Raw genomic sequence first — 15078 nt, 5'->3', positions numbered from 1 at the left:
CTGCTTGGCGTGTAGGGATCATGTGAGAGCAAGCAGTTTCTTGTCGTCCAATGGCCAGAGAGCGTTTCAGATTAGGCATTATATCACGTGTAGGACAATGAATGTGGTTTCCTATGCCCAATGTACCTGTAAGCTCATTTATATAGGTCTTACCTCCAGGGAGTTACGTGTTAGAACACGCGAACCCGTGAGGGATGATATCTTGGCAGCACGAGAAATAGACGATTTGAACGGTTTGAAGACAATTCCACGCCACGGCGAAACATAATTGCAATCCAAAGGAATTGAGGATTTGGGGGATCGATTGTATTCATTTGGGGATCCGTGGAGGCGATGTGAAGCGTGCATTGGCAGGTAGGGAGTGCCAATGGATTTCAACCCTTGATCCAATGACGCCAGCTGGTTTGAATGAACAACTTAGCTTTGTTCCTTTTCTTTAAACCATCTGGCATCGTTCTTGGGTTTGTTTTATGTTATATATTTTCTTGTTTTTTGTGTTTGTGTGTCTTATTGTTTTTATTATATTTTGTCTTTTTTAGTATTATCCTGTTTTTTATAATGTACATATTAAAGATTTCTGCTGGAATCATCATACTAGCAAATCAAGAAAAGTAAACACCGGACTGCACAAAAAATGTCATTGTTGTATGTGGTCACTTTTATCATATCACTATCTATGGCTATTATTTATTCTCCATATGGGAATATACATGTATTGTCACTATATATTATTGTATCTTGTGCCTTAGATTTATTATATGGCAAATATATTTACTATCCTCTATGCTAATACACCCTTTATAGTGTCCATGTTCGCGATCGCTTTTACTAGTATATGTTCTTTATGCGATCCCTGTTAGGGCAAGTTTTAATGGTTTATCAGCTTTGGTTCCACAGTTAAAATGGCGGTCCGGGTATTTCCTGTACCAGAGGTGACGAGTGCGCATGTCTTGTGTGTTCGCGTTGCCGGAGCGTCGCATCGGGCGCTCTTTGATGACGTGGCGGGCCTGTGACGTCAGCGGGGTTTTTCCCTGAGATCCGCCCCATCTTTGAGTGCCGGGTGCTTCGCAACTTCCGGGGCATGGGAGCAACACACGCGCCAGTAATTAAGTCACAGGTGGGCGCCACGCTCTGTTAGGTATTTAAAGCAGTATGGACACACTTTGGACACGGCCCCCCAAGGAAGCCAGCGCGAAACGCGTGTTGGGGCTGCGTGTTCTGGGACTCTGGGAAGGGGGACTATGGGTAAAAGTGGCATTTTTTGAGACTTTCGTGCACTTTTTTGGTCACTATTTCTCGCTCTCAGCGGCTATACATAGCCATTAGGATATTTCTACAATTATCCAGCACTGGTCTTTTGTGACCTGGGTGCCTATTTAAATGTGACCTTATTATTGATATATACATTGTTGCACTGACTATGATGATTGGCTTGTATTAGCCCGGCTACTTTCCCACCTCTTTATATATATATTTATAATACCAGACCCGGTGTTACATATTTACTTGTTTGTCCCTCCCCTCTATTCATGAACTTTACTATTATATATTTTTGACATTACTTTGTATTGTACTTTTATAAATAAAATGTGGTATATTTGTATATATTTAGAATTTCTTGTTATCATAACATGTGGGCCGGAGCTGGGAGGGTTAGTGGTGTCAGACACATTCCCGACTTACAAGAGTCAATTACAAACGTACGATGTAAAAGATAAAGAAAGAAGCCATTACTCACACAAATGCTGGATGTTGCCCCTGACGGTCCTCTTCCTTCTGCCGTGCCACATCTCCAACATTTTCACACGAATCTCGACCACCTCCGGGCCTCAGAGGTCATCGCGTGCTGGAAGAATGTTTTACATTGTGTTAACGTTTGTGGGCCCATTGAGGTCAGAGCCCCAATGCAAAACCGGGTTTGAGCGTTTGGCTGATGGGGCCATAGTAGTGCTGGCAGAGCGAATGTGCGCGCTGCCACGCATCATTTTGGGGCGTATATGCCTACTGGGGTGGACACAGGATTCCACGTCTGGGTGTCCACCTCCAGTAGGCGTGCACGCTCAAAAATGGTGCAAACGCCTGCTCTGCCAGCACCATTATAGTCTATGGCCCCATAGGTGCTTACGGTCAAATCCTGTTTGTTGGGGGGTTCGGACGCAATCCCCGATGGGCGGCCCTTTTCCTTGTTGTCTTTGGTACCCATTGCCATTTTGTGAGCCTAATAGGTTAAACAATGCTGGTGATTAATGAAGTTTGTGCAAAATCTAAATGTGTATTTCTTTTGATTTTTTTTTACCTTTTTTGTCCTCTTTTCGAGCAGTAAGTCGCTTGTTCCATTAAGATGTCACAGGGAACACTAACATTCACTGTGGGCGGTAACAGGGGCACATTTACTCAAATGATCATTTGGCTGCAAGTTTCTGGATTACAAAACCGCACCACAATGGGGAGCAAAGAAAAAAACGGAAAAGTAGAAGATGGGCTTCAAAATGAGCACAACTTAACCCCTTCACAACGTGGCAAATCTCTGCGTTTTGAGTTCCTGTTTTTCCTCCTCTTCTTCCCAGAACTATAACTTTTTTATTTTTCTGTCCACATAGACATATCAGCTTGTTTTTTGTGGGACGAGTTTCACTTTTGAATTACACTACTTGATTTTACCAAGTGTTAAAAAATTGCAATTCTGGTATTTTGGGGGGGGAATTTTGTTTATGATGTGCATTATGTGGTAAAAAATGACCCCACAATATGATTCTGCTCATCAGTACGATTGTGCCGATACCAAACATGGCCAGTTTTTTCATTGTTTTAGAGGTGGAAAAAAAATCTGAAAAAAATTTGGGGGAGTCACCATTTTCTGAGACCTATAACATGTTCATTTTTCGGTTGATACAGTTGTGTGACAGTTTTTACAGGGCGAGATAACATTTTTCTTGATTTCATATTGGATTAAATGACATTTTGTTCACTTACTACAGCATTTTTTGTGGCATTGCAGTGACCAAAAACACGTCATTTTGGTGCTCTTAAATTTTTTTGTTTATGGTGTTTACCGATCGGGGTAATTATTTTAATATTTTGAGAGGTCAGACTTTCTAAAATGCGGTGTGGCACAATGGTGGTGTTTCTGAGTGGCGGTGTGTCTGCTGCCGGGAGTGGAGATGTGTTTGCTGCCAGGAGTGGAGGTGTGTCTGCTGCCGGGAGTAGTAGTGTGTCTGCTGCCGGGAGTGGTAGTGTGTCTGCTGCCGGGAGTAGTAGTGTGTCTGCTGCCGGGAGTGGTTGTGTGTCTGCTGCCGGGAGTGGTTGTGTGTCTGCTGCCGGGAGTGGTAGTGTGTCTGCTGCCGGGAGTGGTAGTGTGTCTGCTGCCGGGAGTGGTTGTGTGTCTGCTGCCGGGAGTGGTAGTGTGTCTGCTGCCGGGAGTGTAGTGTGTCTGCTGCCGGGAGTGGTAGTGTGTCTGCTGCCGGGAGTGGTAGTGTGTCTGCTGCCGGGAGTGGTAGTGTGTCTGCTGCCGGGAGTGGTTGTGTGTCTGCTGCCGGGAGTGGTAGTGTGTCTGCTGCCGGGAGTGGTTGTGTGTCTGCTGCCGGGAGTGGTAGTGTGTCTGCTGCCGGGAGTGGTTGTGTGTCTGCTGCCGGGAGTGGTAGTGTGTCTGCTGCCGGGAGTGGTTGTGTGTCTGCTGCCGGGAGTGGTAGTGTGTCTGCTGCCGGGAGTGGTAGTGTGTCTGCTGCCGGGAGTGGTCTTGTGTCTGCTGCTGGGAGTGGTTTTGTGTCTGCTGCCGGGAGTGGTTGTGTGTCTGCTGCCAAGAGTGGTTGTGTGTCTGCTGCCGGGAGTAGTAGTGTGTCTGCTGCCGGGAGTGGTTGTGTGTCTGCTGCCAAGAGTGGTTGTGTGTCTGCTGCCGGGAGTAGTAGTGTGTCTGCTGCCGGGAGTGGTAGTGTGTCTGCTGCCGGGAGTGGTAGTGTGTCTGCTGCCGGGAGTGGTAGTGTTTCTGCTGCCGGGAGTGGTAGTGTGTCTGCTGCCGGGAGTGGTAGTGTGTCTGCTGCCGGGAGTGGTAGTGTTTCTGCTGCCGGGAGTGGTAGTGTGTCTGCTGCCAAGAGTGGTTTTGTGTCTGCTGCTGGGAGTGGTAGTGTGTCTGCTTCCAAGAGTGGTTGTGTGTCTGCTGCCAAGAGTGGTAGTGTGTCTGCTGCCAAGAGTGGTAGTGTGTCTGCTGCCGAGAGTGGTTGTGTGTCTGCTGCCGAGAGTGGTTGTGTGTCTGCTGCCGAGAGTGGTTGTGTGTCTGCTGCCGGGAGTGGAGGTGTGTCTGCTGCCAGGATTGGCGTTGTGTCTGCTGCTGGGAGTGGCAGTGTGTCTGCTGCCAGGGGTGGCAGTGTGTCTGCTTCCGGGAGTGGCAGTGTGTCTGCTGCCGGGAGTGGTAGTGTGTCTGCTGCCGGGAGTGGTAGTGTGTCTGCTGCCGGGAGTGGTAGTGTGTCTGCTGCCGGGAGTGGTAGTGTGTCTGCTGCCGGGAGTGGTAGTGTGTCTGCTGCCGGGAGTGGTTGTGTGTCTGCTGCCGGGAGTGGTAGTGTGTCTGCTGCCGGGAGTGGTAGTGTGTCTGCTGCCGGGAGTGGTCTTGTGTCTGCTGCTGGGAGTGGTTTTGTGTCTGCTGCCGGGAGTGGTTGTGTGTCTGCTGCCAAGAGTGGTTGTGTGTCTGCTGCCGGGAGTGGTAGTGTGTCTGCTGCCGGGAGTGGTAGTGTGTCTGCTGCCGGGAGTGGTCTTGTGTCTGCTGCTGGGAGTGGTTTTGTGTCTGCTGCCGGGAGTGGTTGTGTGTCTGCTGCCAAGAGTGGTTGTGTGTCTGCTGCCGGGAGTAGTAGTGTGTCTGCTGCCGGGAGTGGTAGTGTGTCTGCTGCCGGGAGTGGTTGTGTGTCTGCTGCCAAGAGTGGTTGTGTGTCTGCTGCCGGGAGTAGTAGTGTGTCTGCTGCCGGGAGTGGTAGTGTGTCTGCTGCCGGGAGTGGTAGTGTGTCTGCTGCCGGGAGTGGTAGTGTTTCTGCTGCCGGGAGTGGTAGTGTGTCTGCTGCCGGGAGTGGTAGTGTGTCTGCTGCCGGGAGTGGTAGTGTTTCTGCTGCCGGGAGTGGTAGTGTGTCTGCTGCCAAGAGTGGTTTTGTGTCTGCTGCTGGGAGTGGTAGTGTGTCTGCTTCCAAGAGTGGTTGTGTGTCTGCTGCCAAGAGTGGTAGTGTGTCTGCTGCCAAGAGTGGTAGTGTGTCTGCTGCCAAGAGTGGTTGTGTGTCTGCTGCCGAGAGTGGTTGTGTGTCTGCTGCCGGGAGTGGAGGTGTGTCTGCTGCCAGGATTGGCGTTGTGTCTGCTGCTGGGAGTGGCAGTGTGTCTGCTGCCAGGGGTGGCAGTGTGTCTGCTTCCGGGAGTGGCAGTGTGTCTGCTGCCGGGAGTGGTAGTGTGTCTGCTGCCGGGAGTGGTAGTGTGTCTGCTGCCGGGAGTGGTAGTGTGTCTGCTGCCGGGAGTGGTAGTGTGTCTGCTGCCGGGAGTGGTAGTGTGTCTGCTGCCGGGAGTGGTAGTGTGTCTGCTGCCGGGAGTGGTAGTGTGTCTGCTGCCGGGAGTGGTTGTGTGTCTGCTGCCAAGAGTGGTTGTGTGTCTGCTGCCAAGAGTGGTTGCGTGTCTGCTGCCAAGAGTGGTTGCGTGTCTGCTGCCAAGAGTGGTTGCGTGTCTGCTGCCAAGAGTGGTTGTGTGTCTGCTGCCAAGAGTGGTAGTGTCTCTGCTGCCAAGAGTGGTTTTATGTCTGCTGCCGGGAGTGGTAGTGTTTCTGCTGCCGGGAGTGGTTGTGTGTCTGCTGCCAGGAGTGGTAGTGTGTCTGCTACCGGGAGTGGAGGTGTGCCTGCTGCCAAGAGTGGTTGTGTGTCTGCTGCCGGGAGTGGTTGTGTGTCTGCTGCCGGGAGTGGTAGTGTGTCTGCTGCCAGGAGTGGTAGTGTGTCTGCTACCAGGAGTGGAGGTGTGCCTGCTGCCAAGAGTGGTTTTGTGTCTGCTGCCGGGAGTGGTTGTGTGTCTGCTGCCAAGAGTGGTTGTGTGTCTGCTGCCGGGAGTGGTAGTGTGTCTGCTGCCGGGAGTGGAGGTGTGTCTGCTGCCGGGAGTGGAGGTGTGTCTGCTGCCAAGAGTGGTTTTGTGTCTGCTGCCGGGAGTGGTTGTGTGTCTGCTGCCGGGAGTGGCAGTGTGTCTGCTGCCGGGAGTGGTTGTGTGTCTGCTGCCAAGAGTGGTTGTGTGTCTGCTGCCAAGAGTGGTAGTGTGTCTGCTGCCAAGAGTGGTAGTGTGTCTGCTGCCGGGAGTGGAGGTGTGTCTGCTGCCGGGAGTGGTAGTGTGTCTGCTGCCGGGAGTGGTCTTGTGTCTGCTGCTGGGAGTGGTTTTGTGTCTGCTGCCGGGAATGGTTGTGTGTCTGCTGCCAAGAGTGGTTGTGTGTCTGCTGCCGGGAGTAGTAGTGTGTCTGCTGCCGGGAGTGGTAGTGTGTCTGCTGCCAGGAGTGGTCTTGTGTCTGCTGCTGGGAGTGGTTTTGTGTCTGCTGCCGGGAGTGGTTGTGTGTCTGCTGCCAAGAGTGGTTGTGTGTCTGCAGCCGGGAGTGGTAGTGTGTCTGCTGCCGGGAGTGGTAGTGTGTCTGCTGCCGGGAGTGGTCTTGTGTCTGCTGCTGGGAGTGGTTTTGTGTCTGCTGCCGGGAGTGGTTGTGTGTCTGCTGCCAAGAGTGGTCGTGTGTCTGCTGCCGGGAGTAGTAGTGTGTCTGCTGCCGGGAGTGGTAGTGTGTCTGCTGCCGGGAGTGGTAGTGTGTCTGCTGCCGGGAGTGGTAGTGTTTCTGCTGCCGGGAGTGGTAGTGTGTCTGCTGCCGGGAGTGGTAGTGTGTCTGCTGCCGGGAGTGGTAGTGTTTCTGCTGCCGGGAGTGGTAGTGTGGCTGCTGCCAAGAGTGGAGGTGTGCCTGCTGCCAAGAGTGGTTTTGTGTCTGCTGCCGGGAGTGGTTGTGTGTCTGCTGCCAAGAGTGGTTGTGCGTCTGCTGCCGGGAGTGGTAGTGTGTCTGCTGCCAAGAGTGGTAGTGTGTCTGCTGCCAAGAGTGGTTTTGTGTCTGCTGCCGGGAGTGGTTTTGTGTCTGCTTCCAAGAGTGGTTGTGTGTCTGCTGCCAAGAGTGGTAGTGTGTCTGCTGCCAAGAGTGGTAGTGTGTCTGCTGCCAAGAGTGGTTTTGTGTCTGCTGCTGGGAGTGGTAGTGTGTCTGCTTCCAAGAGTGGTTGTGTGTCTGCTGCCAAGAGTGGTTGTGTGTCTGCTGCCAAGAGTGGTAGTGTGTCTGCTGCCAAGAGTGGTTTTGTGTCTGCTGCTGGGAGTGGTAGTGTGTCTGCTTCCAAGAGTGGTTGTGTGTCTGCTGCCAAGAGTGGTAGTGTGTCTGCTGCCAAGAGTGGTAGTGTGTCTGCTGCCGAGAGTGGTTGTGTGTCTGCTGCCGAGAGTGGTTGTGTGTCTGCTGCCGAGAGTGGTTGTGTGTCTGCTGCCGAGAGTGGTTGTGTGTCTGCTGCCGGGAGTGGAGGTGTGTCTGCTGCCAGGATTGGCGTTGTGTCTGCTGCTGGGAGTGGTAGTGTGTCTGCTGCCAGGGGTGGCAGTGTGTCTGCTTCCGGGAGTGGCAGTGTGTCTGCTGCCGGGAGTGGTAGTGTGTCTGCTGCCGGGAGTGATAGTGTGTCTGCTGCCGGGAGTGGTAGTGTGTCTGCTGCCGGGAGTGGTAGTGTGTCTGCTGCCGGGAGTGGTAGTGTGTCTGCTGCCGGGAGTGGTAGTGTGTCTGCTGCCGGGAGTGGTAGTGTGTCTGCTGCCGGGAGTGGTGGTGTGTCTGCTGCCAGGAGTGGTGGTGTGTCTGCTGCTGGGAGTTTTTGTTAGTCTGCTGCCGGGAGTGGTGGTATGTCTGCTTCCAGGAGAGGTAGTGTGTCTGCTGCTGGGAGTTTTTGTGTGTCTGCTGCTGGGAGTTTTTGTGTGTCTGCTGCTGGGAGTTTTTGTGTGTCTGCTGCTGGGAGTTTTTGTGTGTCTGCTGCTGGGAGTGGTTGTGTGTCTACTGCTGGGAGTGGCAGCAGCTTCTGTGTAATCACCAACATATAACGTTCCCGATGTGCCTGATGGAGACAAGTCCAGAGACGCTGTTGACTCCTCCTGTGTAATCAATGACCAATTACATATTTGATGTGCTCAATAGAGACAGGTCCAGAGATGCTACTTGCAGCTTTTGTGTGATCACCGACCAATAACGCTCCTGATGGAGACAAATCTAAAGATGCTGCTGGCACCTCTTGTGTAATAACTGACCAATGACGTCCCCAATGTGCTCGATGGAGACAGGTCCGTAGATGCTGCCGGCAGCTTCTGTGTGTTCACCAACCAATGTCGTTTCCCATGTGATTGATGGAGACAAGTCTGGTGATGCTGCTGGCAGCTCCTGTGTAATCACCAACCAATGACCTCCCCGATGGAGACAAGTCTGGCAGCTACTGTGTAATCACCGACTAATGACGTTCTCGATGTGCTCGGTGAAGACAAATGCAGAGACACTGTTGGCACCTCCTGTGTAATCAACAACCAATAATATCTTTGATGTGCTCCTGTGTGATCACCAACCAATGACGTCCCGGATGTGCCAGATGGAGATGAGTCCGCAGATGCTAATGGCACCTCCTGTGTAATCACCGACCAATTATATCTTTGATGCACTCTATGGAGACAAGTCCCGAGACACTGCTGGCAGCTCCAGTGTGATCAGCAATCAATGACATCCCCAATGTGCTTGTTTCAGACAAGTCCGAATATGCTGCTAGAAGCTCCTGTGTAATCACAGACCAATGAATTCCCCCATGTGCTCGTTGGAGACAAGTCTGGATCCACTACAGGCAGCTCCTGTATAATCACTGACCAATGACATCCCTTTGGTCAGACCTCATCTGGAATATTGTGTCCAGTTTTGGGCACCACATTTTAAAAAAGACATCAACAAACTGGAGCAAGTTCAGAAAAGAGCGACCAGAATGGTGACCGGTCTGCAAACCCTGTCTTATGAGGAAAGGTTGCAGGATTTGGGAATGTTTAGTTTGCAAAAGAGAAGACTGAGAGGAGACTTAATTGCTGTCTACAAATATCTAAAGGGCTGTCACATTGTAGAAGGATCAACTTTATTCTCATTTGCACAAGGAAAGACTAGAAGCAATGGGATGAAACTGAATGGGAGGAGACACAGATTAGATATTAGAAAAAACTTTTTGACAGTTAGAGTGATCAATGAGTGGAACAGGCTGCCACGAGAAGTGGTGAGTTCTCCTTCAATGGAAGTCTTCAAACAGAGGCTGGACAGACATCTAACTGGGATGATTTAGCGAATCCTGCTTTGAGCAGGGGGTTGGACCAGATGGCCCAGGAGGTCCCTTCCAACTCTACGATTCTATGATTCTATGATTCTATGATTCTAATGTGCTTGTTTCAGTCAAGTCCGAATATACTGCTGGAAACTCCTGTGTAATCACAGACCAATGAAGTCCCCTATGTGCTTGATGGGGACAAATCCGGGGACGCTGCCGGCAGCTCCTGCGTAATCACCGACCAATGGCTTCTGGACTCATTAGAGAAATGGCCTCACTGCTGGCTCTACCTCCAAATCATTGTTACGCTGAGCTATTAGTGACCTGAGGAGTCCGGCTACCAGACATTGTCACCCCCACGCTATAGATCCCAGGAGCAGGATCAGTGTGACGTTCCTTCATGAAGCCTCTTGATGGTGTCACCTATGTGGTTTCCCGGTGGAGGCTGGAATGAAGTTCTGCCTAGTGATGAGTCCTCTTTTGTTTTTGAACCAGCGATAGTTGGAGATTGGTCTGGAGACCATGTGGGCGAAGCTATGAAGAGGAGACTATGAATGTGGAGAGGTGTGCACCCGTGTGTATAATATATATATCTATATCTATATCTACAGTCATATGTTAAAGTTTGGGCACCCCTATTAATGTTAACCTTTTTTCTTTATAACAATTTTGGTTTTTGCAACAGCTATTTCAGTTTCATATATCTAATAACTGATGGACTCAGTTATATTTCTGGATTCAAATGAGGTTTATGGTACTAACAGAAAATGTGCAATCTGCATTTAAACAAAATTTGACCGGTGGAAAAGTATGGGCACCTCAACATAAAAGTGACATTAATATTTCGTAGATCCTCCTTTTGCAAAAATAACAGCCTCTAGTCGCTTCCTGTAGCTATTAATGAGTTCCTGGATCCTGGATGAAGGTATTTGTGACCATTCCTGTTTACAAAACAATTCCAGTTCAGTTCAGTTTGATGGTCGCCGAGCATGGACAGCCCGCTTCAAATCACCCCACAGATGTTCAATGATGTTCAGGTGTGGGGACTGGGATGGCCATTCCAGAACATTGTACTTGTTCCTCTGCATGAATGCCTGAGTAGATTTGGAGCGGTGTTTTGGATCATTGCCTTGCTGAAATATCCATCCCCTGCATAACTTCAACTTCGTCACTGATTCTTGCACATTATTGTCAAGAATCTGCTGATACTGAGTTGAATCCATGCGACCCTCAACTTTAACAAGATTCCCGGTGCCGGCATTGGCCACACAGCTCCAAAGCATGATGGAACCTCCACCAAATTTTACTGTGGGTAGCAAGTGTTTTTCTTGGAATGCTGTGTTTTTTAGCCTCCATGCATAACGCCTTTTTGTATGACCAAACAACTCAATCTTTGTTTCATCAGTCCACAGGACCTTCTTCCAAAATGTAACTGGCTGGTCCAAATGTGCTTTTGCAGACCTCAGGCGACTCTGTTTGTGGCGTGCTTGCAGAAACGGCTTCTTTCGCATCACTCTCCCATACAGCTTCTCCTTGTGCAAAGTGCGCTGTATTGTTGACCGATGCACAGTGACACCATCTGCAGCAAGATGATGCTGCCGGTCTTTGGAGGTGGTCTGTGGATTGTCCTTGACTGTTCTCACCATTCTTCTTCTCTGCCTTTCTGATATTTTTCTTAGGCTGCCACTTCTGGGCTTAACAAGAACTGTACCTGTGTTCTTCCATTTCCTTACTATGTTCCTCACAGTGGAAACTGACAGGTTAAATCTCTGAGACAACTTTTTGTATCCTTCCCCTGAAAAGCTATGTTGAATAATCTTTGTTTTCAGATCATTTGAGAGTTGTTTTGAGGAGCCCATGATGCCACTCTTCATAGGAGAATCACATAGGAGAACTACTTGCAAGTGGCCACCTTAAATACCTTTTCTCATGATTTGATACACCTGGCTAGTTCAAAGCTCAATGAGGTTACAAAACCAATTTAGTGCTTCAGGAAGTCAGTAAAAAGTAGTTAGGAGTGTTCAAACCAAGAAAATGATAAGGGTGCCCATACTTTTGCACCGGTCAAATTTTGATTAAATGCAGATTGCACATTTTCTGTTAGTACAATAAACCTCATTTGAATCCAGAAATATAACGGAGTCCATCAGTTATTAGATATATAAAACTGAAAGAGCTGTTGCAAAAACCATATATAGCTGTTATAAAGAAAAAAGGTTAACATTAATAGGGGTGCCCAAACTTTAACATATGACTGTATATAATGTATATAATGGATTCTGAGATTTCTGCCTGGGGCCGGTGGCACGTTTTCTCCTGCGCCTGACTCTTTTTCTTATTAATTACTTTGCGGATAATTACATTTTAATTTTGCTCCAGTCCTCGCCCTGGTGTCAGGGGCCTGTGTGGCTGCACCTTATTGGCTGCCTCCGGCTCAGGGGCCCCACGGGACCTCACATCCACTGAGAAACAGCAGGTACAGGTGTAATTATCAGCAGAAGCTTCTAAACCTGAGCAAGAGACAACGGTAAGAGGGAGATCTGTGCAATATGTGGGGTGGTCTGCTCCTGGGGTCCGAGAGAGTTCAATAGGTTATAGATCTGGAGTAAGTGACTAGACAAGACCCATAATGTAGTAACCTGCAGTCCTATGTAACACCACAGATAACACAGTGATAACTCTCTGAGTACAGATAATGTAGTAGATGTCACCCGCAGTCCTGTGTAACACCACAGATCATACAATGATAACTTTGGTAGTATAGGTATCTGCAGTCCTATGTAAGTGGCAGTGTCTGCACTCTTCTGAATGTAATTGCGGTATTCTGTACATTGTGTTTTGTTGGTTACATTGGGGGGCATGTAGTTTCCACTCTGGTTAAAGTATAATTGTAATATTTTCTTACTAACATGCTGACATTATCACCTTTTTGTGTATAGTGAACCTTCACTTTTGTGATATTGACCGACACTGCAGGAGATTCTTATCTCTGCCCTGATGATGGCGCTGTTGTATGTCCTGCTCACTGTGATGCTCTTCTCATACATGGCAGGTGAGGTATCTGCTCAGTAATCATAGAAAATACCGATCATCTGTCCCCAGTCAACCACCATGCAGCTGTTCCTGCCAACTACCAAGCATCTATCCTCGGCCAACCACCAAGCAGCTGTCCTCAACCAACCACCAAGTGGCTGTCCCCGGTCAAACATTAAACATCTGTCCCTGGTCAACCACAAACATCTATCCCCAGCCAAGAAGCAAACATCTGAGCACAGATAACAATCAATAAAGTGTCACTGGCCAACCACCAAGCAGCTGTCCCCGGCCAACTAGCAAACATCTGTCTCTGGTTAACCATCAAACATCTGTGTCTGGCCAACCACTAAGCAGCTGTCCCCAGCCAACCACCAAATAACTGTCCCTGGTCAAACATCAAACATTTGTCCCTGGCCAACTAGCAAGCATCTGCCCCAAGTCAACTTTCACCAGACAAGAACCAAACATCTGTCCCAGGCCAACCGCCAAACAACTGTCCTTGGCCAACCACCAAACAGCTATAGCTGGCTAAACCTCAAACATCTATACCCGGCCAACCATCAACCACCTATGCCCGGCCAACCACCAAGCATTTATGAAGTCAACCAAACATCTGTACCCAACCAAGAACAAAACATCAGTGCCCGGCCAACCGTCAAGCAAGTTTCCCCGGCCAACTGTCAAACATCTGTCCACAGTCAACCATCAAACATATTTGCACAGCTAACTACCACGCAGCTGTCAGCGGTCAAACATCAAACATCTGTCTTCGAACAACCACCAACCATCTGTCACAAGTCAACCAAACATTTGTCCCAATCCAAGAACCAAACATATGTCCCTGGTCAACCACCAAGAAACTGTCCCTGGCCAACCACCTATCATTGGCCAGACATCAAACATCTGTCCCTGGCCAACCATCAAACATCTGTCTCAAGTTAACCAAAATTCTGTCTCCACTCAAGAACCAAACATCTGACCAAGGCCAACCACCAAGCATCTGTCCTTCACCAACCACTCAGCATCAACCACCAAGCATTGTTCCCAACCAATCACCAAACATCTGTCTCTGGCCAAGCAACAAACATCTGTCCACGGTCAACCACCAAGCAGCTGTCTCCCACCAACGACTCAGACCTCTACAAAACAACACATCTTTGTTTCCAGTCTACAATTATCTCTAACTTCCTCCCATTCTGACCCTGGGAAAAATTACCTTTCTCTGTGTGCATCCTATAATGTATATGACTTATGTCAATCTACAAAAATTCTGTGTCCCGTAGCCGCTGTCTACCAGTCCTTGAGATCCAGTCATTAACAAGTCCAAAATATTCACAAGTCTCTTTTGAATACAAACATTACACTTCTGTAACCCAATAATGTTTCTCTGCCCTGCACTATCCTGCAATGCTCCAAAAATGTATAACATCTAGATATAGGCTACACAACACCTCCTTGATCTGTGCCAGCGATTAACAAGTCCCTGACTAGTACCAAACACCAGCAAGTCCCTGCCCCATGCCAGCAATCTACAGGAATCTAACTCATACCAAACCTCTACAAACCTAACCCTCACTGTTAACAAGTACAAGACCATTGCCAATTCCAAGTCATTGACCAAAGACAACCCCCAGACATATCACCCCTACTAACAATCTGCCAATCTCCAACCTTTGCCAACCTACTACAAGCATGACCCAAGGATCCAGCCATTAACAAGTCTCTGACCCATAAAAACCATTAACCAGTCCATGACCATGATCCATGCCAAAGAAAAGCAAGTCTCCAACCTATGCTAACCATTACATTTCTTACCCATATCAACCTTCAACAAACCTCCCACCTATACCATCCGTAATCCTCAGACCTTTGTCCTTCACCTTTCCCAACCTCTGATGTCTGTAAAGGCTACCAGGCTATAATCTTCGGTAAAGGCCTGTTCATCGCCTCCTTTCATGTGGAAATGGCAGCTATTTGCTGCTGTGCATGTTCTTTGGAGAAGAGGACTCCTTTATCACTCCAAGACTCCACCCACCGCAAACACTAACAAATACAACTAGGCCATTAATCCCCATTCTGCCCCATGACACATGTAAGCTGCCTGGTCCCAGTCACTGCTTTGCATGGGACAAACTGCCGAAACTTTGATTATGATTCACATGAAAGGGGAAACAAAAATCCACTCTGAACTCGCTTCCTTTAGGGTGTTGGTCCAACCATAGAAATGTTGGGTGGTCTTATATCTTGTTTTTTTTTCTCTTGTCATTAGACTGTGACTACGAAATACCCAAGCCTAAGCATGAAGAGGTACTCGTTCCTCGTTTTGGTAATGCCACTCTACCCTGTCACTTCTCCTTCATCGAGGGCACCTATGACTTGGGCTTCAGCTGGCACCGGGAGGACATTGTTGAAGAGATCGAGGTGGAGGACATCTATGCTTACATCCAGCAGACCTACGAATACAAGGAACCCAAGCTGGTCTACAGCTTCCACAAGGACAGGGAAGACTTTGAAGAACAGGACTACAATTATCATGACCGAGTGAAGGTTGACACTTCAGTGATCAGTGAGGGAGACTTGACCATGTTACTACGTAATGTGGACTATCTGGATGAAGCCTTGTACACATGCAAAGCCATCAGCCCCCATGGTAAAGGGGAGGTTAAGCTGAAACTCCTGATACAAGGTATGTCATATTCTAGGCCTAGACTAA

At 48.9% G+C, this 15078-nt stretch overlaps 1 protein-coding gene across 2 annotated transcripts in view; it reads left to right on the top strand.

Annotated features, from left to right (window-relative positions):
* The first annotated feature begins 1029 nt into the window (after nt 1-1029).
* Nucleotides 1030-15078, top strand: part of LOC141053868 (V-set domain-containing T-cell activation inhibitor 1-like) — a 19260-nt gene continuing 5211 nt past the window's right edge. For both annotated transcript variants that reach the window (XM_073551011.1, XM_073551010.1), the window contains exons 1-3: nt 1030-1117; nt 12269-12381; nt 14635-15051. In XM_073551011.1, coding sequence (XP_073407112.1) covers nt 12327-12381; nt 14635-15051 — 472 coding nt within the window. In that variant the 5' untranslated portion in view covers nt 1030-1117; nt 12269-12326. The remainder of the gene's footprint in view (nt 1118-12268; nt 12382-14634; nt 15052-15078) is intronic.

Source organism: Dendrobates tinctorius, unplaced genomic scaffold, assembly GCF_039654945.1.
Source record: "Dendrobates tinctorius isolate UK_male_01 unplaced genomic scaffold, ASM3965494v1 ptg000172l, whole genome shotgun sequence".
In the NCBI taxonomy this organism is placed as follows: Eukaryota; Metazoa; Chordata; class Amphibia; order Anura; family Dendrobatidae; genus Dendrobates; species Dendrobates tinctorius.
This window is presented reverse-complemented; position numbering and strand designations above follow the sequence as displayed.